The sequence below is a fragment of the Exophiala bonariae genome, assembly GCF_035927105.1.
Source record: "Exophiala bonariae strain CCFEE 5792 chromosome Unknown scaffold_3, whole genome shotgun sequence".
Lineage (NCBI taxonomy): Eukaryota > Fungi > Ascomycota > Eurotiomycetes > Chaetothyriales > Herpotrichiellaceae > Exophiala > Exophiala bonariae.
The window spans coordinates 673174-695895 of record NW_027042478.1 but is presented as its reverse complement, the minus strand read 5'-3'; the positions used below and the strand labels follow the sequence as shown (position 1 = coordinate 695895).

The 22722-nt window shown below is 49.6% G+C and overlaps 5 protein-coding genes across 5 annotated transcripts; 3 read left to right on the top strand and 2 right to left on the bottom strand.

The window, feature by feature from the left end:
- Positions 1-2441: 2441 nt before the first annotated feature.
- Positions 2442-2918, top strand: LTR84_007766 (uncharacterized protein; the record flags this gene model as incomplete). Its single annotated transcript, XM_064851318.1, has 1 exon — positions 2442-2918. The coding sequence occupies one exon, from the start codon at positions 2442-2444 to the stop codon at positions 2916-2918; it is 477 nt and encodes a 158-aa protein (XP_064710321.1).
- Positions 2919-6316: 3398 nt separating this feature from the next.
- On the bottom strand, positions 6317-7947 carry LTR84_007765 (uncharacterized protein; the record flags this gene model as incomplete). The annotated part of the gene is made up of 2 exons (XM_064851317.1): positions 6317-7814; positions 7883-7947. 2 exons carry the CDS (start codon positions 7945-7947, stop codon positions 6317-6319), a joined length of 1563 nt encoding a protein of 520 aa, XP_064710320.1.
- A 2697-nt stretch (positions 7948-10644) lies between these two features.
- On the bottom strand, positions 10645-12697 carry LTR84_007764 (uncharacterized protein; the record flags this gene model as incomplete). Its single annotated transcript, XM_064851316.1, has 8 exons — positions 10645-10866; positions 10924-10952; positions 11011-11064; positions 11130-11159; positions 11213-11698; positions 11773-11789; positions 11841-12209; positions 12426-12697. The coding sequence occupies 8 exons, from the start codon at positions 12695-12697 to the stop codon at positions 10645-10647; spliced, it is 1479 nt and encodes a 492-aa protein (XP_064710319.1).
- Positions 12698-14096: 1399 nt separating this feature from the next.
- Positions 14097-15772, top strand: LTR84_007763 (uncharacterized protein; the record flags this gene model as incomplete). Its single annotated transcript, XM_064851315.1, has 2 exons — positions 14097-14235; positions 14283-15772. The coding sequence occupies 2 exons, from the start codon at positions 14097-14099 to the stop codon at positions 15770-15772; spliced, it is 1629 nt and encodes a 542-aa protein (XP_064710318.1).
- A 913-nt stretch (positions 15773-16685) lies between these two features.
- LTR84_007762 (uncharacterized protein) lies at positions 16686-22286 on the top strand (the record flags this gene model as incomplete). The annotated part of the gene is made up of 2 exons (XM_064851314.1): positions 16686-22162; positions 22217-22286. The coding sequence occupies 2 exons, from the start codon at positions 16686-16688 to the stop codon at positions 22284-22286; spliced, it is 5547 nt and encodes a 1848-aa protein (XP_064710317.1).
- Positions 22287-22722: the final 436 nt, after the last annotated feature.

Here is a 22722-nt window from a genome sequence, read left to right as displayed (position 1 = left end):
ATCAAATGGTAGCGATGGTCGGAGTGTATTCCTGCCGTGCAACCTGATGCTCGCCCCCTTTCTCCCTTTCGAGCGAGTGACTACAGAGTACTTGGTAGCTATGTCGCGTGTCGAAATTCCCAGTGTACCAACTAGTATCAGGTACCTTGCAAGCATAACGGTTTGCAGGAGTTGGTACATACATGTTTTCCTACTAAATACTAAGTACTGATTGCTTGGTTCTTTCCTGGCACTTGATGAAATTGGAAATTTTCCCGGCGAAGTGTATGCCTGGCTACTTATTATGCAGGATATTTGACTGACTCCATGATCACTCGGGTACCTATGTAGTATCTATCTAGTGCCTGGTGGCAGAAAGATAGCTGGTCTAAAACTGCTCACTGTGGTGGAATTTACATGAGCAAAGATTACCTAATATATTTTCGGGATATCCGAAATTATATTCACAGTTCTCTCCAGCATCATCAGCCAAACCCGTTAGTTTCTGATCCCCTACCACATCTTGAAAATCCGAAGTGAAAGTCACAGACGTGCAGAGCTCAGGTTATCTGCAGGCAGCCCTAGAGGCAAAACTCCAACGAGTTTCCTTTGTTCCAGTCACTGCACCATATCGTCAGAAGGTGTTTGCCACGTTGGAGCACGCTGATGTCAAGTCCTGTAAGTTACTTATATGCGAGCACTACCTCCACCAACTTGAAGATCTCTCGAGAGGCAAACGGCTTTCCTCCAGCCTCTACTGGCGCTGTAGCGTACGCCGGGCACAGAGTCTAACATTATATATATATATATATCTATACTGTTTTTGATGGCACCCTCGTCCTTTGTTGACCTCATTGTTAGCTCATGACTGGCACTAGCTCCATGGTCGCTCGCCAAGCGTGTCATGGCAGCATAAGCAAACAGGGCTTGACACAAAAAGGATCGTTACCATCAATACCTAGTACCATCTCATCAAACAACTCGACGTTGGATTCAACCAACCTGAAGTTATGGACAAACAGATTGCGGGGTTGTCTAAAGATGTTAACGTACTTGGCCACGAAGAACGACAATGGCGGGAAGCTCTTGAAGAGAGTCAAGCAGAAGTAGCATATTACTATCGCACAGGTGGCTGACCTCGATGAGACTAACAAGGCGATTGGGAAAGCGTTCTTGGATCCCACTCCAAACCGACAATTCTAGAATTCAGCCTACTAAAGACCATGAAAGCCTACCAACGTCTAGATTTCGATCCTGACAATCCTCGATTCTCACACATGCCACAAAGTCTACAACTCATTAAATGCCAGGCCCTAGGCTTGGACTATGCTAGAAATGCACAAAAGACAGGTCCCAGTGGATGTATCCCGGGAGACTGCAGGGGAATTGACAAGACATTCACTAGGACCGTCGAACCACACAACACCTAGAGTGTATGGAAACCTGTCTCAAGCCAGAAGAGTGATAGGTACTCACGGATGCAGAAGATTACGTCGATGAGTGCAATAGCCCAAACCAAACCAATTGGCGTCCTTCCCCGAGTTCCAAGTTCTCCGGGCGGTCCAGATGGTTCCCCTCGAAGACTTTGGTACCTTTGGCCCTTCTAATGAAATTCCACGTCGACTAGCCGAATGCTTGGACCGTGAACGAATCGGGTATTCTTCAGTCCCAAGAGACAACCCGAGCCGTTTATCTACAACACCCGCGAGTTTAGCAGTGGGGAGACCGCTGGCTCCAACATATTGACGCTTGGCCTGCTCCTCTCATCGCCCTGGAAGCATGGGGTTGGTTGGAACACGAAGAAGTTCAGATCACAGTGCTCGGCCAAATTGCCCGGTCAGCCATTCAAGTCCTCCAACTTCTGGCAGTACCATTTCATGTCCATTGCAACGGATTATCGTTGATACCCTCAAGCTTTCATGATGTCGATCATGGAGGTAGCCTCGCAGGAACGATATGATACGCGTGACGAGCGCTAGATTTTGAAGCTGCTGCTTGAATACATGGACATATATCCTGGAAAGTGGTCTTATTCGTCCATCAACCAGGGATTCGTTACACTCGTACCGCTGCAGGTACCTGACACTTTCGCCAAGGCATTATCTCGATTTCAGCAAGGTGTACATGGATTGATGGCCACGGCGTCCACCCACAAACAAACAAGTAGCATAAACACACACAAAAAGGGATGACACCACAAAGACCACGGGGTCAAGGAGATCGTCGGAATAGATGTGTAACAATGAAATCGGTCGTGGTGTATGCTTGGTGGACAAAAGGTCTTTGCCTGCATACTCTAACATCAAACAAAGATGACAGAGGCATCTCACAAGGCCCGTCACCCTATAACTGAGAGCAACATGCACCAAAACAACCAGGTAAATCTCGACCAACCCAACGAATTGCCGTTCGAAACGAACCCCTGACTTATACAAATCTTCATATACAACAAATCCAAAAACATGGCTCAAATTCCCGTAGACCATGTGGACATACTCGCAGATACGGCTGACGACTTGCACATATATGACGAGGTGATCGATCTTGATCGGCTTTTACGCTCGATGAACCAGCCAGCTAACCTCGCTAGGAGCATGAAGAGGCGATATCTGGATTTCTTCGACGACAAAGAGACACTGTCAGAGCATGGCCACAGACTCTATGTGGAGGCCCAGAAAACAGAAATGCTTCAAACCAGGACACGTCGTCGTTTCCTCGAATACTTGGATGCTTACCAAAACCATGGCTATACCAAGGAAATCGATCGATTAGCCCACCTTGAAGGAGCCCTACACTGCCTGAAATTGTCGCAAACATTGAGTGCAGAGTTTGCAACAATTCTTGAACATTTATTCACCGAATTTGGATTGCACGAAGTGGCCGGTGAAATCCGGCTCGAAACAGCAAGATGGCGCAGACATTGCCTCACTGTGACCTGAGTTGATGAAATTGCCGAACGTCCATGGCTCCGTAGCTACCTGCATGAGTACCTTTGGGCCAAGCCAAACAGCAGTTTTTTGATGGAGCAAGCCGAAGCTGATAAGGTAGAGGACCCAGTTGCCCAACCCGACACTGTCGATTGTGCGGTCTGTCAGATGCCCTTGAAGGAAGACCCTGACTACGACAGCGGAAGGCCTCACATCCCATTGATTGAGCTAATTCCTGACCCGCCCTTGTATGTGTGCTCGACGTGTTCTCAGCCGTCCCATATATTTTGCACCATCAAATGGGCGAGTATCAACCATTACGAGAATGGCTGTCAACTTTGTCGTGGACCTTTGGACATGCCCCTCCTGATGAAGGCAATGGCCCAGGAGATTGATCGTTTAAACATCTGGGCTGAGAACATCGTCACCGTCTTGGGTAAATCCCTTGACCTTGATGACGATGACACGAAAGAAGACTGACCCTTGTTACACAGAACATCAACTTTCAGTAAGTATCATCCGCCCACCAAGCGTTTTGCTTTATTTCCAATCATAGTTGTCCCTAGTTGTAAATTATACCATTACCCTCTATCCTAGATGGACTCCCAATGGATGTGTTAGCTTCCTCTCGCGAGTTTGTAGGCATGAGAATTGAAGTTCCTCGTAGACAGCCCACAGCCTCGTCGAGGCCAATCCACCAATGACATAGGGCGACCTCCTGTTCGCCGCAGCCTTGCGCTGACTTGGCAGTTATCGACTCTGCACGCCCTGACATGGACACTGTACAAATGTTTTCTGATAGACACAAACCACCAATCCCAGCGTCGCAAAGCTTGCCGCTTATGAACAAACCCAGACCCCAATCCGTCGTCTTCCGTCGTACTTTGACATGCATGAAGTACTCCGCAGAGCGGGGAAGCTGCTCTCCACATGAGCTGACAGAGACCGAGGTACGGAAGCATTTCACCACAACATGATTCCTGAATCAGGCTAGATGACACCCTGGGTGGGTTGACACGACTCTGCACCCCTGGCCTGACTACGTGATTGTAACAGGTTAGGATTTGTTCATTCCGTCGACTGGCATCAGTCTTACCTGCAGAAAGAAGCGAGACCAGTGTAGAAAGCCGCGGTTGTTGGCCTGATCAGCACGGCGAGGGGTGGTTGTGAACTTCGTATTCGCGCTACTCAACACCGCCAAACTGCTCCGTCGTTTACAAACAGATCCTTCCATTCATTCATTCATCCCTCGAAGCATCACCTAAACAACGACTTCCAAAGGCATTCGTAGAAAATCCGTCCCCTCCCAAAAATGGCAGCATCTAGCCCCTTCGGCCTCGCAACAGCCGTCATCGGCACAGCGATCAAACTCCCCATCTCCGCCGTGCGATACACCGCCGCAGAACCGGTAGTGGCCGGCTCCCTCCTCTATGCGCTGACGCGCGCACCGCTCGAATACCGACAACGACTCCTGAGATTGCTCAGCGAGCGTGGCGGCCTCTCCGCCCTCCACATCGAGCGCCTGATCAAGACGTTGAAATACCTGCTCGCCATCGGCGTGGTGAGGCGCGTGAACCAGGCGCTCAATAAATTGGCGTGGAACAATTGGAGTTTGACCAAGCAGGGCACACCGTTCGATTGGGATGGGAAGAGGAAGGCTGAATTGGTCGTTGTCACGGGCGGGTGTAGCGGGTTTGGGTATGAGATGGTCAAGGGGTTTGCCAAATATGCGAGAGTGGTGATTCTCGATATCAGTCCGGTGCCCACTGAGCTGGAACGGCGTAAGTTTGAGGTCTTCTCTTTCTCTTCTCTTTCTGTCTGGGACGAGGGAGAAATGGTGGGATCGTCCCCGCTAATAGATCGTGCATAGTACCCGGTGTTCATTACTATCAACTCGATGTCACGGACTTTGCGGCCATCGAGTCAACCGCCGAGACGATCCGCAGAGAGCATGGTGATCCGTCGGTCTTGATCAACAATGCCGGGATTGGTAAGTGCACAACACCTTCCAGAGTCGAGACGAACAAGACTCTCCCCGTCCATTCTGCTTGATGCCAGGGCTCACAGTCTCCTTTCCTTCTAGCCAATGGCACTACCCTCCTTGAAAGCACCGCCAAGGGCACCGACAGAATCTTCAAAGTCAACATTGCTTCCCACTTCATCCTGATCAAGGAATTTCTGCCAGGCATGCTGAAGGCAAAGAAAGGCCACGTCGTCACCATCGCTTCGATGGCAAGTTTCATCGCCGGGGCCGGGTTGGTAGACTATTGCTGTACCAAAGTTTCCGCTTTATATTTATCGGAAGGTGAGGACAAGCCCTTTGATCCTTCAAGATTCCCCTTGTTCGGTTCGAGACACAAAATTCTGACCGGCTTCATAGGCCTCCGCAACGAGCTGCAAACCCGCTATGAGAACGGCTCCTGCATTCAGACGACATCCGTACACCCGTCATGGCACGCGACCGGCATCGTGAAGCCGTACGAGGATAAACTTGCGAGCGTGGGCATCAAGATGGACCCGGCGTCCAACGTTAGCGATGCGGTCATCGAACAGGTGCTGGCCGCACGCAGTGGACGGATCTACATGCCCCGTAATGTCGAGGGCCAGTCGAAGATACGCCAGTGGCCGCTCTGGGCGCAAGATTCGGTGTTCTGGCTGCAGAGGAAGATCAATGGGAGTCTGGTGTTGTAAGTGTGTTGGATGGCCTTCAGAAGGTTTAGTTAGGCGATCAAATGCATTCAGAGGTCAACAAGATTGAAACCCGGATAGGCTTCTCTAGTGGAATGAAATCCGCAAGCAATTATATATATGCTATACGTACTTGCGTATATAGGCATATTCGCTGCAACAGTCCGTTGGTGACCTGTTCAAAACCGGTGGTGTTGAGTACCTAGGCAACTGGATCAGTGGCCGCCCTATTTCTAATCTCGGCCTATCGTACCGACAAGGGGATCTGTTATAATGAAATGATAAACAAGAATCGCAAACTGTGGTCTCGCTGAAATCTAGATGTGGTACTGGTACTCGCTTTAAATCCGTTCAATCGGAAAGCCACATATATAGAGTCATGAACAATCTGCACTTTTCTCAATCCTCATCATTGAAAGACAGCCGAATGAAGCAAATCTTAGAGATCACTCACTATAACGCATGATTCATTGTGCTGTCGAACTAACCCCTGGCCTGTTCCCGTTTATCCTGTCTTCTGTTGATGTCACTACTCCAACACATTTGCAAGCCTATGTTGAAATCCATGGCGTTTGCGAGCCTCCTCTCCCTAGCCTCTATTTGGCCCCCGTTACATTTTTGTACAGCATTCATTTCCCTGCTGCTAATGACGATGATGAAAAAATCCCCGTGCTATGCTCCTCTCCGTAGAATATGATCTAAGGTCATCTCCGGCGTGACCTTCACAACTCTCTGTAAACAGCCCAGTCATAGTCCTCCCCAAACCACGATCTTGCTAAACCAGCTCCGCTCTCCGTAGGTTGACTGAATGCAACTTCGGTTCGATCGATCATCATCCCATAAATAAATTGATTCATAACACATTCAAGAAGGTTATTTGCAATGCCTTTGTGCCGAAAAGCCTGGCTGGTCCAGATTCGGCTCACACCCACAACTGCAGGGTATGTCTCCTCTGTGATGCTGATTGAGGAATGGAAAGAAGATGTCGGACTGGCGATTGGAGTCGGAATCTGTGGTTTAGGAGGAACATTTGCGGTGGTCTCTTCGCTTGGATCGAGTGCTGTGGGAGTCGCAGGCCCGGTGATCCGGAAGTGGCCATTCAATGGGATAATCTCGCCTGAAGCAGTATCTTTTGGCTTCACATGGTGTGCATTCGTAATTCGTTCTGCAAGACACATGCCCACACATTTATCGTCCACAATATGCAGAAAGACCTTGTACCTGTCACACTTCTTGTTCAAAAGTGGTTCCGAGTCATTTTCGCCTTCCGGTACCCGTTGACTCCAAAGCTCCTCCTCTTTGATATCGACACTCCCCAATTCCTTATTGATAATCTCCAATGCTTTCTGAACGGCGCGTCTACCCGGGAGTGCAATCTTCCGATCCACGACCACAACACTGCCGGGGATATTGGGAACTTCATAGCACCAACGCATGGCCGACTTCAGAAATGCCTTTCCAAGCTCAATACCGCTGCTATCCCTGTTGTGATACATGTTGTGCAACTGTGTATCTTCGGCCACAGAGGGAGTATATGACATTTGACATTGTGGACATGTGATTGGATTGAGGCTTTGGCCAAAATCTAGCACTGTCTGTGAAAGATTTTGTTTCGGAACTAGAAGCCTAGGTGGCTGGTGTGCTGGATGAATATGGGATTGTGTTTGAACTTGCTCACGAGGAGCCGTCGCGTTCAGCAGAACTGGCTGAGAGCTTTGCGCGCGTGAACTTGAGTTGTATATTTCGGAAAGAGGTTCCGAGTCCTGACGCGTTTCCATAACATTGACGAAGCTGGCCGACGCGGCATCGCGTTTCCGTTTGGCGTTCTTTTGATCCTTCTTGGTTTTTTCGAGGAATGAGAAGGTGGGCTTGCGAGCCTTCACATTTTGTGGCGTAAGTTGTAGAGTAGGTGGAGGGGATGATGGCGGGGTGATGGTACTGGAGCCTACTTCATCCTCCTGTGATTCTGCCGAGAAAATGGTGCTGTTCTTGCGTGATGGTGAGGATGACATTGCAGCAACACTGGTTTCGCGTATGGCGCGTTCAAGGTTGTCCTCGAGGTCTAGCACCACGGGAAAGGTATTTTCATTGTTGGTCGAGCTCGAGGTGGCAGCAGGCGCGCTCCAAACATTGTCGAGGCGTTGTCTCTTTGGAGGTCGGTAGTCAACGCCATCCCATGCGCGACGGACGTTCCGGCTATATGTTCGCATGAAGAAACCCCTGATGTGTGAGACGTGTCAGTGGTCTCAGACTATTGAGTGACAAGCTTGGTGGGAATAATGACTTACCCTTTGTAACTGTTGGTGACGGTATAAGGACTGCAGTAGGGCGTGATGATGGACGCGGATGGCATCGTCGCGTGTGTTGAGAGAGATACCAGTAAAGTTGCGAGTTGAATGATATCGAAGAAACGAGAATGATATGAAGATGCAGGCAGTGAATCTGCAGATGTTTGGTACAAGTGGACACGCGTTTTGGTTTAGCGGGACGGCTCTGGTAAGTTAGGGGCCCGTCCCAATCCGCAGATGGTGCCCTTTTGGGTGGAGGGGGAATAATTTGGTACGAGTAGCTAGAGAGCTGCTGGTGGACGGAGTACTCGTAGGGACTCGCCACGCAGGGGGGGCGCAGCCGTGCTTTAACTACAGCCGGGATGCGCACTTGTGCTGCAGGTTGATAGGCTCGGCCCAGCTAGCAAAGCTGTGGTGAATAGGAGGCGTTGGGGGTCGGTGCCCTGTGCCCACACTGGCACTCACAGAGAGAGCGTTGACACTCTGGGGTTCGATGACAGGGACCACCAGCTTCCTTGGGCTTCGGGCTGGGGATTAACTAGTCATGCACTGCACTCGAGATTTAGGTGAGTGCTGCAGCAGTGGTACTTGTACACACACTGGTAGTCGTAGCTTGGATAATACTTCTCCGTACTCTTTTAGGTGTTGATAATCAGGGAAAAATGGAATGGAGAAAAATGGCCTGCCCAGATCTGACTGAGAGTTATGATGAGGAATGTGCAGGGATTTATGAACTTGACCGACGATCGGGTGATTATGACCTGATCACGGGGAATAAAGGAAAGTCAATAATGAGTATTTAGAAACGCCGATTGCAGTGAGCCTGAAGCCTGCCCAGGTGGTGATGTGATGTCTCTGGATGATAATGGGCGAGCTTGAGACACGTAGTCTTAGGTCTTAGGCTTCAGTCTCAGGGCTCCAAAACGCCAGCCAGCGTCAATGATATAAGAAAAGCAACATGAGAAGAAGGAAAAAGGCAGGGCTCATTGATGCTCCACGTTGGGCTCCATTGAGTCAACAATCATCATGCTTTGTATCGAATCACCCTCCATTACTCATTTCCCCAGGCTGATGTTCTTTCTTCTCTCAGTCTGAGACTCTGCCTGTTTGTTGCCCACAAAGTTGAACCCGATACACGCTGTGCCTCGTGTTGCTCTTCCCCGTGGCCAAATCAGGGGTGGCTAGGCAGTTTTGTTATGGGCCCCGATGGCCCCAGTCCGACCGCCTAAATTCCCTCACAGCCAATGCCTGGCACCCGCCCCAGTGACACTCTTAGTCCTCGCAAATCAAATCCTCCTTGGACGTTGAGATCAAAGCACATCCAGACTAGCGTGATTGAATACTCTTTTGCCACCGTTCTTTGCCTGCTCTGCTGCTCTGCTCCTTCGAGCTCCGGCCTCTCGTTCTCATTTGTCTCAACTGGTCTAGATCGGGATCACGATCAAGATCGCCACAGCCTCCTTCAGGGAAAGCCATCCAAGTGAGCCCGACTAATCTTGCCCCAAGGTTGGCTGCACCAATGATCGTATCGCACTTGTGTCTGAGGTAAGTACTCTGTGATGTGAAATGCCCAAGGGCCCGCATATGCCTCAGACCAGCACGACAACAAAAGGGAGCCAGACCGGGCAAAGGATTCTGATTATCACAGAAGACACTTGGTAGCCCCATTGTTCTCTGTTTGTTCATTTGTTCGGGGGTCTACGAGCTCACCACCCTGTTTGTGCTTGATTTGGCATTCATCCTCGATGATGGTGCCACTAACTAGCAGAGGTCGATTCCAACTCAGCATGTCAGAGCCAATGGTGCTAACCGGCGAAGGTGCTGACTTGTTGCTCGGGCGCACGCCCAGGCCATCGAGTGTACAACGTTGGCGGTGACCAAGCTCGAGCACGCTGCGACGAATGGCGATAGAGCCTTTAATCAGTCATTTGGGCTGATTTGTGTGACACGTCAGTCACGGATGGGTCAACAATGAGGCACACGTCCAGCCACACCCAACCTCATGTGGAATTCAAGTTTGCTGTTACACAGCGGACACAAAGGTGGCTTCAGGCATCTGTCCTCAAGAATTGCCATTACCTGGAAGGATACTTGGTACTCAGCGGACTAGTATTTGACAGCTGTGCTCAATACTAGGTCGAGAACTGTTCCTGGTTGGGAAGCGGTCTCTGCAACTCTCATGGGTGTATCACCGTAGAAAGTCGGAGCTATCACGTCTTTTCATCTGGGGGCCCGCCTGTATCGTAGCTTTTATAATACAATGAGTGCGACTATTAGGACTGAATCTTTATGCATATAGCGAATATATATCAAAAGGACTCGTAGGGATCCTACCTAGGTGAGTTAAACTTGTCATCGTGGAGAATGCCTGGTTTCAACGGCGATGATTCGGTATCCTAATCTAAGAACCCTATTTATATCGCAGCTAAGAGGAAGGAAACCATTTAACGATACTAACCTACAATAGAGTAACACTTCACTATACATCATGTCACACTGGAGGTCGTTGGGCACAATAGCGATGGTCTAGTCGTTACCTTCGCACTAGATTCATACGAAACCGGAAACCAGGACGGTGTGGGGGGCCTCTTACGGGTCAACAAAATAGGTTGTCACTGACGCCTATTTCTTTGTGGGATTGACCAGCCGTAAGTTCATTCATGACATTATCCAGTGTGAACAAGACACGGCTTCAATTGATTTGGTATCTATACCCATCGGGCCTCGTGATAGAGGGGGTGCTCATTGTGCCCACCAACACCTCAGTGAGTGAACATGAATCGTGGGTTCTCGTCCCCCATTTCCGCAATCTCTTCCTCCGTCTTACCGGCGATCTTCCCGTCCCTCTTTCCTGCATTGCGCCGTTTGTTTTCAGCGATGAAATAGGCCCATAAGATGCTGTAGAATATGGTGGCCATTGCAACCATTGCCAGTGAGACGGCGTGGCCCCGAGTATATCGGGGTCCTTCGTTGGTTTTGTAGAGCTAATCGAGAATGGTCAATAACTGTTGGTGGTCAATACTTCAGTCGACTAGACTTACAAAAGGTGCCATAATTCCAGCACAATTACCTTTATTCAAGGTGTGGGTTAGCCGTGTCATGTCTGTGAAGGGATTGAAGCCCCATACCTATAGTCAATTGCATCCCTGTTGCAGTTGTTCGCTTGCCGTATCTTGGAAGTCCTAATATGGGATGTCAGCCAGCCCAAAGAGCTATAGAAAGGGGCTTCTTCGAGAGAGTTACTCACCACTTGGCAACCAAGCGAGTGGTATTCCCACTACAATAACGTCAGCACGAAAAGGACTGTATATCGTTGGTGTAGTGACTTGCCTGAGACATAAAGACCTGTGGCGACCAAGAAACAGCCAAAGAAGTGAACTCCTGGCGCAACATCAGCCAGGAGAATACCATAACCAATGATGCTGATGATTGCAAAGGGGAGGATTGCCAGAAATCGCTGCTGGTAGCGATCCGAGAAGTATGCAACCGTCAAATAAGTGATAGCTCCCAAGGCATAGCATGGAACAGTTAGAGCCTGAACTTGAGGCGTTGACCATGTCCCTAATCCCTTGATAATAGTCGGAAGGAAGGTCGAATAACCATACAAAAGCGTGTCAACACCGAATTGTCCAGCAGCAAACAGCCAGATCTTCCAATCCTTGAATGCTTTGATCACGTCTTCCTTGTGTAGAAGATCGCCGGAGGTAGTATGGCCTATCTGACGACGTTTTCTGACCAGCATCAGGTCTTTTTCCGCGGGCGTCAAGTAGTATGCAGTCTCAGGAGAGTCAGCCAACCACCAGAACACGATAATTCCTATCAAAACCATTAGCCACTTCTGAGAGCAGAAATGGATCAATTGTTCAAACCTAGGATGACACTGGGTATACCCTCGATGATGAGAATCCTGTGGCCAGTAAGCATGGGTCGATAAAGAACTTGAGAACCGGGCGCCTACCATCTCCAACCGGACTCGCCCGCCACGCCGTCCATAAAGCCAATGCCATAGGCCAGTAAGCCTCCCAAGCTACCGGCAATCGCAGCTGATACGAAGAGGTAGCCCACCCGAAGGGCGAGTTCGCGTTTTGTGTAAAACATGGTGAGATAGATTGTCATTCCAGGGAAGAGGCCCGCCTCCAAAGCACCAAGAAGAAGGCGACAGACAATCAGTCCGGCGTACCCCTGGACTAAACCAGTGAGCGTTGCTACAATACCCCAGCCCACTGTAATGGCAGAGATGAATCGGGAGGGTCGTAGTTTTTTGATAAGGAGATTGCATGGGACCTCGAGTAGAACATATGTCACGAATAGGATCGAGACCGCGGTTCTGTTGTCAAAGTCGTTAGCACACTCCCACTGATTATTGATTCAAGGGTGTGAATCTCTACTGAGGAGTAGCTGGTCAACCCGTGCCAACACGTGGAAGGATTTCGAACGTGGGCGTCAAGTTGTTGGCTCTTGCCAGTCTCAACAACACGATCGCGATTAAACAAGGCATGAAGAACTGATATTGATCTCTAGGCATCAAAGGAAGTTCACTCACTGGAATTGGGATCCATGTAGATTCAAGTCCTTCTCGAGGCCATAAAGGCGAGCATTGCCGATGTTGACTCTATCCAGGAACGAAACGAGATACAGTAACATGACAGGCGGAACGATAAATCGATCAAGCTTACGGACCAATTTTGCTTCGGCGACATGGTCGATTTCGGGAATGTTTTCGAGGTCTTTCTGAGATGCGACGATGACGTTCTGGGGCGCATCATCCATAGCTTCCACCTGCTTCTCGCCAGTGGCGACCTGTTCGATGGCCATGGTAATCAAAGAGTATATGGTTGTATGGAATATATGATAGCTTGGCCGTTTTGGGTACCATCAATGGGTTGACGACTTTCTCGAAAGCAGTGGAGAAGGCAACCAATGCTGAACACAACAATGCGTGTTTATACCAATATAAAGCAAACAGATATTGGAAAGGAGTACTCAGGGCGATTGTCTGATTATGGATAAATCCTCTGGAGATTACCAAACTTCAAAGATGGGGAAGCGAGTATACCAAGACTCAAGTCGCTCTCTTATCTCTTGTGTATGGAGACGGCTTATATCAACGGACTAGCCTGCCATCCATGGCCTGACCGGGTATAGGCATTATGATGCTGATGCTTGTCGCACTCGAAGATGTTAGTGGTCGTTGAGAAAGAGAAGGGTAGAGGACCACGCAGAGTGCTAGGCGTAGAACCGAATGACGCTCGCCCAGGAACGTGGCTTTGATTTACCAATAGGGCGGCCGCCATGAGCAGATCTTGGTGGAGGAAGTCTTTAATAAAGGCTCCCAGTGGTCAATAAGCGTCTTTAGCCTTAGTAGGCACCCGGTGTCTCGACAGAAGTGATAGGACGAAGGAAGAGAACCCCGATAGCTAAAGCCGTTAGCTGCATGCCGTTTGTGCTTAAAGGATATCGGGGTGACATCTGGTGTTGATTGTGACCTTGAACCCTGAGGCACGGGTCATTCCATGCTTTTCCATATTCGGATACCGATAACAACAGGAGTGGTGTCATTTACAAGTGAAGACGTTGGGGCTAAGAAGGAGGGTCTTTCGGGCATCCTCTAGGCTAGAAATACTGGTATGTTCCCTCCACACAGCATGGCTACCTAGGTACCTAATCAACTATACATTTCGGGGGGGCCACTCCATGAAATCCTAGCAATAGGCGAACCAGTCACGTCCGAACACCTGGGTTTTTGGGCGGAATTGTTTCAATTAGCCACAGGCTTCAGCCATCGAACTCGTCACGACCCACGGACTCAGCTCATGGACTCAGCTCACCCACTCAGACCTTGGTCGTCGTCGTCGTCATCGTCATCGGTCACTTCTCCAAAAATATTTTTGGATCTTGGTTTTCAGGCAGTCAAATTTCCCAGCTGCGCAGCCTTGATGTCTTCGTATCGAGTACCGCCAGCGTGGTCCGGCTTATATTGACCATGAAGTATCTCCTTGTTGGGTCGTACGCACTTGAATCCCATTCTTCCCAAACACATTGGCAGTCATCGATTGACAATACCAATACGGACACCGAATTCTACAAAGTATCATACCCCACGTGAGCACGTCCCACCTTCAGATCCCAGTCTCAAACCAAACCACTGCCCACTTTCCCCCATTCTTCAACAACACTCGGCTCGGTCGCGAACGATATCTATCAGATATCACGTATGAGCGCTCCTATCCAAGCCCAGTCATTCTCTTCGCTGAGTGACCTGCTTGCGAATCCGCCTCGGTATCCTCGAAATCCTACGCATCAAGTCCGCGACCCTCTTGTCCTCTACATTGTTCGGGTACCAGGTAGTCAAGGTGAGAGACCTACACCTGAAAAAGACTGGGTCTTAAAGAGTATATAGATGTTTTCCTCACCCCTCTCAAACCTCCCACCAAAGCATCCATCAGCATCGATGCGGTCCAGTCAAGTCTCTACTTCCTGCACGTAGAGAGGCCTGAGGATGAGGAGCTCAGACAGTCATTTGAGGCTACCAAAGCTGTAGAAAACCGATCTCCCGTTGCTGGGACCATTCAACGCAAGCCTCTGCCGAATGCGCCATATGCAAACTATCCTGCATCCCAGCGACCTCCAACTCCTCCCAAAAGCTATCCACACTTCCAACCACCCCTGGCTGACTTACCCAATGCGACACAAGTTGACCGGTATTCAAATCGGGGAACCAATTTGAGATTGAACACATCAGATCCATCGAAATCGAATCATGTTGCTCGAAAACCAATTGGAGCCCGGCCAATGATAAGCCATACTAGTCCTGGGAATGCCTCAAGTCATACCAGTTCAGAAAACATCGCTTCTGCCAGTGCTTTGGGCGTTGAGTCGCAAAAGCCCCAACTGCCTCCGAGGCCCATTCTAACACCCCGAGTCACAGGTCGTGCAGAGCTCGGGAACCACAGCCCTCTTACCACCTCTCCCACTCGAACCAGTCCGAGCACTGCTTTCCCCAACCTACCACATAGTGGTCTAAAGATCACGCTCATACGTCGAGATCCTGCCTCAGGAAGTCAGTGGAATGTTGGGGAAATTGTCATGTCCGGCATGTCTACACGGGAAAACCCTCTACAGCCTTTTGAAATCGAGCTCACCTCACCAGGCTATGGACGCTTCGCTCAAAACGACGGAACCGCAGGTCGACCGTTCCAGAGGAAGACTGGGTACATGTTGCTGCCCAACTCGGAGCCTTCCAATGGAGGGACAAAACGAAGCAACTCCACGGAATTACTTTCGACGGCAGCCAGTGCAGCGACGCGAAAGCCTCGGCAGGGATATTCATTTCTCTCACCTTGGCAGGGGACGTGTTCGTTCATCAATGGGATAGATGGGAGAAGCTTGCGATGCCGGCACATACTTCCAGGAGCCAACCCTTCTATGCCTGCTCTCGCTGCAGATATCGCCGAGGTTCGGTTCAACCTCCCTTGGGCAAAGCTCCGACCAAGAGACATGAACAAGCCACAAAATGATCGACAGTATCCTCCCACCTCACAGCCTGTTCGACCACCACTTGCGAGTAAAGATCACCATTGGAGGAGGAGTCTCCAAACCTTCACTGACAAGGCTCGGGTGCAGCTGGCCAAGACTGATATCTCAAATGTCCGATCGGCGACGCCCGAAAGTGCTAGAAGAGGTCCAGCTGATGATCAGTGTGCAAATGGTCAAGACCAGGAGCGGATGAATCTGGATCTCGGACGAGAGAGAGCTGGTGGAGGGTTTCAAGGGAACAGCGCAAAACTTGGCAAGCTCATCATTGAAGATGAAGGACTTAAGATGTGTGACTTGGTGGTCGGTGTTTGCATGGGTATCTGGTGGCAGCACTATTCTGGGGATGTTGCATAATAACCCAGTGTTGGGATAGCTGATTGTGTAACATCCAACTGTTAATAAAGTATGAATCATGAATCACGATAAGTACCTTCACCTTGTAGAACTGCACTACGGTCGACAAATGCCCGGTCGTCGCTAAGGGGTTTTATTGTAACTGGGTAATTGTAGGCAAGTTTCAGCCTCGTATCTAGACCCAAGGGCAATCTCACACATGGAGAACAGTGGGGTTTAGGGAGGAGATGTGAGCCTTGGCGGCCGCCCAATTGGCTCGAGTTCGCTTAGAAGAGTGCCTAAAGGATTGTGTGGTGCTCACTAAACACTAACTAATCGCCGCAGGCATGTCCACTTGGAGCATATGGGTATTCATCAAGTCTCCGAGAGACCTACCCGAAACCCAACGGAGCAAATCTTTAACCATCCCAGTTCTGGGTTGCACCCCCAGCACCTAGTTGGCGCTTATGCCTTAACTGGAACGGTCCATATCCGAACCAAACACCACCTACGGAGAAACTGCACGTCTACACATGACATGAGCCACTCAAAGTCATCCACGACTTCCAACTTGCAACTGCTGCCACACCCGTTGCACTCGCCGTACTCTTACTACACAGATATTTCAGGTTCAGACTGTTCTATCCGATTCGACAAAGGTGCTCATTATTCCAAAGAATAACTCATTCCCACACCATCTTCATCGATTGATCATCCACAGTCTACTTCTCGATTCCCGCAGCTCCCTGCTACTTGTGCACCAGTCTGGTACTGGCAGCCATAGGCACCTTCTGCAGAACCAACAACCAAGAGGTGGATGACATGAATAAGATATAATGATCATCATTGTGCGGTGATAGTTGGTCGTACACACCTCCTGTTTGCCTGGTGGACTGCTGGCTCTGGACGTTCAATCGCCCCGGTTGCAACAACTATGGCTGAGATGATTGCGACCAAGAAACTCACCACAAACGGAACGCTTGATGATACCTCCAACCATGGCAAAAGTGTTCATTCTCGCACCACAATCCCTGACCTCAACGTTAATGGCGGACCAGGACCAGCGGTTGAGACCAATGGCTCACCGGAACACCACGCCTCTGACCCAGGGAACACTCAGCGAGATCACTCACCGGATAAGCTCACGCCCTACTCGACCTCTTCTAAGATCGCCGGCGTGTTGAAAAAGAGTTCACAACCCAGTCCTAATATTTCCGTTGCAGGACTGACCGAGCAACCATCGAATCCTCTAGAGAAAGATGTCACTGATTCAGACACCGCCCTTCCCATCACAGGCACTCCCATAGTAGGGAGAAAGAGTGTGCAGTTTTCCCGGGATACCGAAGAGATAGACGCATATGATGCTGGTCAGACCACACCTTCGGGAGAACGTGGCGAAGGTGCGGATCAGGACAAGCCTCAATCTTTGATGGCAAGGCTCCGAGCCCTGGCCATTCCTCAAAGTTTCACTCATACGAGAACAGCCAGTGGTATGTCCATCACTGGGAGGACACCGGATGGCAAGGATCAAGATATGGTGTCAACCCCACAATCTGGTGTCCTTGCGGCGACTCTCGAAGAAGATAGTGGCGCGGAAGCTGATGCAGACGCGGATGCTGAGGAGAGTGCAGCAGAATACAAGCCAACATTGTCCGCGCCGCGCAAGCGTAGGAGGAAAGCGCGCCGTGTCGATGATATTGAGACCGCTCCTTCATCGCCACATAGTCCCATGCGTACTGGCATGAATAGTAACCCACTCAACTTCGATTCTGAACGTCCTCGAGTCCTTGCTCGGCGAGCCACAGATACAGATATGGGTCCTAGTCAAACTCACCAAGGCATGTCCGAAGATGAAGGTCGCAAACAGCTGTCGCGCGACAACAGTGCCTGGACTCCCCGCCATCCGTTACGTGGCCTGAGTTATGGTGGGCAGAGAAAACCTGGTGACTCGACCCCGGAAGGCTCCAGACGACCGTTGACGCTGCTGAATTTCGCCACAATCACGTCATCACGAGAAGGAGCACAGAGTGAGTCCCAGACTCCCAAAACACCATCGCGTCGGAAATTGATGACGGAGAGAGGCACGACGTTGAGCGCAGCAAAGTGGAAACAGTTGAAGAATAGTCTACGCTTACTGGGCCAAAGCAAGAAAAAGGAACGTACCCCTGACCACGAAAAGTCGGCCGAGCTCCTGGCGGAACTTGCTGCAGGAACACCTGCCGCTCTGATGCTCGCGAGCATGTTTCAACGGGATGAGCATGACAATCGAAGAATTCCCGTCCTCCTCGAACAACTTAAGATCCAGATCACAGATAGTGAAGTGGATTCAAAGTATAAAGACCCGGACCCAAACACCGCTGGTGAACGACACTTAGTGTTTCGTATCGAATTGGAGTATGGAAATGGCATCAACAGGATGAAATGGGTCGTCAAACGAACAGCTTCAGATTTCTGGAATCTTCACGTAAAGTATAGAATTTTCTACGGCTCTGAGAGGCTACGAGGTCGAGGAGACACGGGTGACAAATTTCCTAGCTTTCCAAGGAAGGCTTTCCCTTATGCTAAATCATGGCGCTGGTTTGACGACGAGTCTGATGAGGGGGAGGACGACTTGGAAGATGCAGATGGTGGTAATGCCACTGATACAGAGCTGAGAACCCCCAAGCTTCAACATCGTCCCTCATTCATGCCCAGCCGACGGAAGTCCAGTGTCGCAGGCATCCCAGACCCTGCAACTCCTGGTGGTGCAAAACGAGATGTCCGCTTCGCTGATAGACAACGAAAACAGCTGGAGCAGTATCTGCAGAAGATGATGAAGTTTCTACTCTTTCGCCCAGAGAGTAATCGATTGTGCAAATTTCTCGAGGTTTCGGCGATGGGCATGCGCCTTGCAGCAGAAGGGAGTTATCATGGAAAAGAAGGCTTCTTGACAATTCGCTCAGCGAAAGGGCTGGATTTCCGGAGAGCTCTTACCCCTTCCAATGTTACTAACCGGCACACACCGAAATGGTTTCTGGTTAGGCATAGTTACGTTGTTTGTGTTGATTCGCCCGAAGAAATGCACATATACGATGTCTTTCTATTCGATTCAGACTTTCAAATTCAAACGTCCAAACAACGTTTGAAAAATCATCCGCGAGCCAAAGAATTAGCTGGTGTTGCAAGAGAGTCCACTGGGCAGCATCATCGACTGAAATTAGTCAACTCAGAAAGAAAGCTCAAATTGCTGGCTAGAAATGAACGACACTTGCATCAATTTGAGGATTCAATTCGGGCGACAATCGAGACGTCTCCTTGGGCAAAGACCAACAGATTCGACAGCTTTGCCCCGGTCCGGCCAAACTGTTTCGCTCAGTGGCTCGTTGATGGTCGAGATTATATGTGGGTCGTATCTCGTGCTCTGAATCAGGCAAAGGACGTGATTTACATCCACGACTGGTGGCTAAGTCCTGAATTGTACTTAAGGAGGCCCCCTGCCATCAGCCAAAAATGGCGACTTGACAGATTGCTTAAGAGAAAAGCCGAAGAAGGTGTCAAGATTTTTGTCATCGTTTACCGCAACATCGAATCCGCCATTCCTATCGACTCACAATACACCAAGTTCTCCTTGCTCGATCTTCATCCCAACATATTCGTTCAAAGATCCCCTAATCAATTCCGGCAAAACACCTTCTTTTGGGCTCATCACGAAAAGCTCGTTATTGTTGATCACACCCTCGCATTCGTTGGTGGTCTTGATCTATGTTTTGGCAGGTGGGACACACCACAACACACACTTGTGGATGATAAACCAACTGGATTTGAACCGAGTGATCAGCCCAAGGATGCGGATCATTGTCAACTGTGGCCCGGTAAAGACTATTCGAATCCGCGGATACAAGACTTTTATGCACTTAACAAACCATACGAGGAAATGTACGACCGTCAACAGGTAGCGCGGATGCCATGGCATGATATTTCTATGCAGATCGTTGGACAGCCTGCTCGGGATTTGACCCGACATTTTGTGCAAAGATGGAACTATATTCTGAGACAGCGGAAGCCTACTCGGCCGACACCGTTTCTGTTACCGCCCCCAGATTTCAATCCTGCAGACCTAGAAGCTCTCGGCCTCGATGGGACATGTGAGGTCCAAATATTACGTTCTGCAGGTCCTTGGTCAATTGGAACACCCGAGAAAACAGAGCACAGCATCATGAATGCATACGTCAAGCTCATTGAAGAATCCGACCATTTTGTCTATATGGAAAATCAATTCTTCATCACAAGCTGTGAGACCGAGGGCGCCACGGTCCACAACAAGATCGGCGATGCGTTGGTTGAGCGAATCACCAGAGCATCAAAGAACGATGAGGCTTGGCGAGCTGTGATAGTCATACCTTTGATTCCAGGATTTCAAAATACGGTTGAACAAGAAGGTGGGACCAGTGTCCGTCTGATTATGCAATATCAATATCGAAGCATTTGTCGAGGGGAGTCCTCAATATTTGGTCGCCTCAAAAGTGTTGGCATCGAGCCTGAAGATTACATCCAGTTCTACAGTCTTCGGCAGTGGGGTCGACTCGGTCCTCGCAAAACACTCGTAACAGAACAGCTTTACATTCATGCAAAATGCATGGTCGTTGATGACCGGGTTGCCCTTATTGGTTCTGCCAATATCAATGAACGTTCTATGCTGGGCAATCGTGATTCTGAGTGTGCGGCTGTTGTTCGAGACACTGATATGGTGTGGTCAACAATGAATGGTAAGCCGTACCAAGTCGGACGCTTCCCTCATACACTTCGCATGCGGTTGATGCGGGAGCATCTTGGCCTCGATGTTGACAAGATTATGGAAGATGCCCAAGTCATGGAGGCTGAACATCGGAAGACCGAAGCCGTCAAAGAGTCCCATGGGAAGCAACCTCGGGGCGACGGATTTGGAAGCCATCAATCAGAAGATGACGATATGCTTAGTCCAATTGATAGACGAAACGCCGAGCTTCGGGAAGAACTGCTTCAGCGGTCGGAGGATCTGAAAAGTTTCAACCATGATGTGGATTGGGAACAGCAGGATAATCCCAACCTCAAAAGCAACCGCAAGCTCACTGAGGATTCTCGAGTAACTGGAAATGCAACCCACCGGCAAGATATCTCGGGTTATGGAGCCGACAACATGGCCATTGCAGAGGCTGCAGGGTTTGCTGTAGGCAGAGATACGACATTGGCCAGTGGTGCCAAAGAGGTGCTAATTTCGAACCTTGACACTGAGGGTAGAGCCCCTGTACAGAACCCTAGGAAGCACGGTGAAACCACACGTTTACCGTCTTATGTGGTCAAACTCGAAACTCCAAATCCACCATTGCCTCCTAGGCCATCCATTGGGGAGCGCATGAATACCGAACAATTAGGACTTCCCATGCTATCTCAACTTCCTGCCTTGCCACAGGAAGATGACACTGATATTGGTGGACCTCCTCTTGTTAAGCTTGGTTCTCGAGATTCTATACGTACCCGCCACCCTCTGATGAATGATCTCCGGCGACCACTTGTTGATCGAGACTGTATGACAGATCCTATTCATGACGCTTTCTTCTTTGACACATGGCATGCTGTAGCGGAGAACAACACGAAAATCTTCCGCGCTGTCTTTCGTTGTATGCCAGATAACCTAGTTCGAAATTGGGAAGACTATCATGAATACATGAAATATGAACAAAGATTTAATTCCATGCAGGGAAATGAGATACCGGACAACACCAAAATACCACATCCAGGACGCGACGGTCAAGACACCAAGAGTGGACCGCCTGGTGCTGGATCCCGAGCACCCGCTGCACAGCTGAAGGCATTGACGCAAGTTCCAAGTGATCTGGAGAAACGCACAGGTGAATTGAAAGATAAGGTGAAACACACACTGGGCGGTGAGACCAGGAATGAGAAGCAAAACAACGAGAAAGATGAATTGCGGCAATGGGCGGCTGAAGCAAATCAAGCTCAAGTTCAACGACAGGCGTTCCCTGCTCTCCATAGGCAGGAGACATTGACTGAGGAGAAATCTGGATTGCAGACTGTGCACGAAGGCCATACTATTCACGAGGAAGGGAGTGGTGAAGAGGACGATGTCAGCACCTCTCCACCTACGAGTAGTCCAAGCAACGATACTGCAGTTGAGCAAGACAAAGCACTTGCTGAAACGACCTCGAACTCGAATGCCACTTTTGTGGGCTATTCAGATGCACTGAACCAAAACTATGCACAGGGTTCAACGGCCACTGGCACTAATAACGGCAGTGGAAAGCGCCGTAGGAGGGCAACCACTCGATCCAGTAGACGCGACTTCAGCGCCACTGATGATTTGCCGAGCCTCGAAGAGGCAGAGGAACTGCTAGGCTGCATTCAGGGTCATCTTATTGTTTGGCCCTACGACTGGTACGTATCTGGGTCCATTTGTCTCTCATCGTGGCTAAAAAAACCCATTTTCAGGCTCGAAAAAGTCGAGGCCGGAAGTAACTGGCTGTTTCCATTCGACCAAATCAGTCCGATTGAAATATAGTGAGTCGCTCCATGGGTCTCCTAATTGTGTGGTTGCCAGCTCTGACTGATATTCTTCTTAGCATTTAATTGATGACCATAAACACATCCAGAAGCACAGCACAGGAGCATGGCACGGTTCATACATAGCATGGAAAAATAAGTCATTATTCTCAGCGCAGCATTGATCATACAACGTTTAGTAGTTGAGGAAGGACAGTTAGAGCTATTGGTTGACTTCCTGGTCAATGCGATCTATGGATGGAATGGGAAAGGTTTGAAGAACTTTTGCGAAGGCGAAGGCGGTGTACCACGGGGAGTATGTTTCTACGTGGTATGTGCACTGTGAAGGCACATCTCGTCTCGATGCTAGTGCCTTTAGCAGTTCAGCAGATAGAACAGACTATCCTTCGATTATCAGAGAAGATAGCCTTGCGCATGTATATTGTATATTGTAA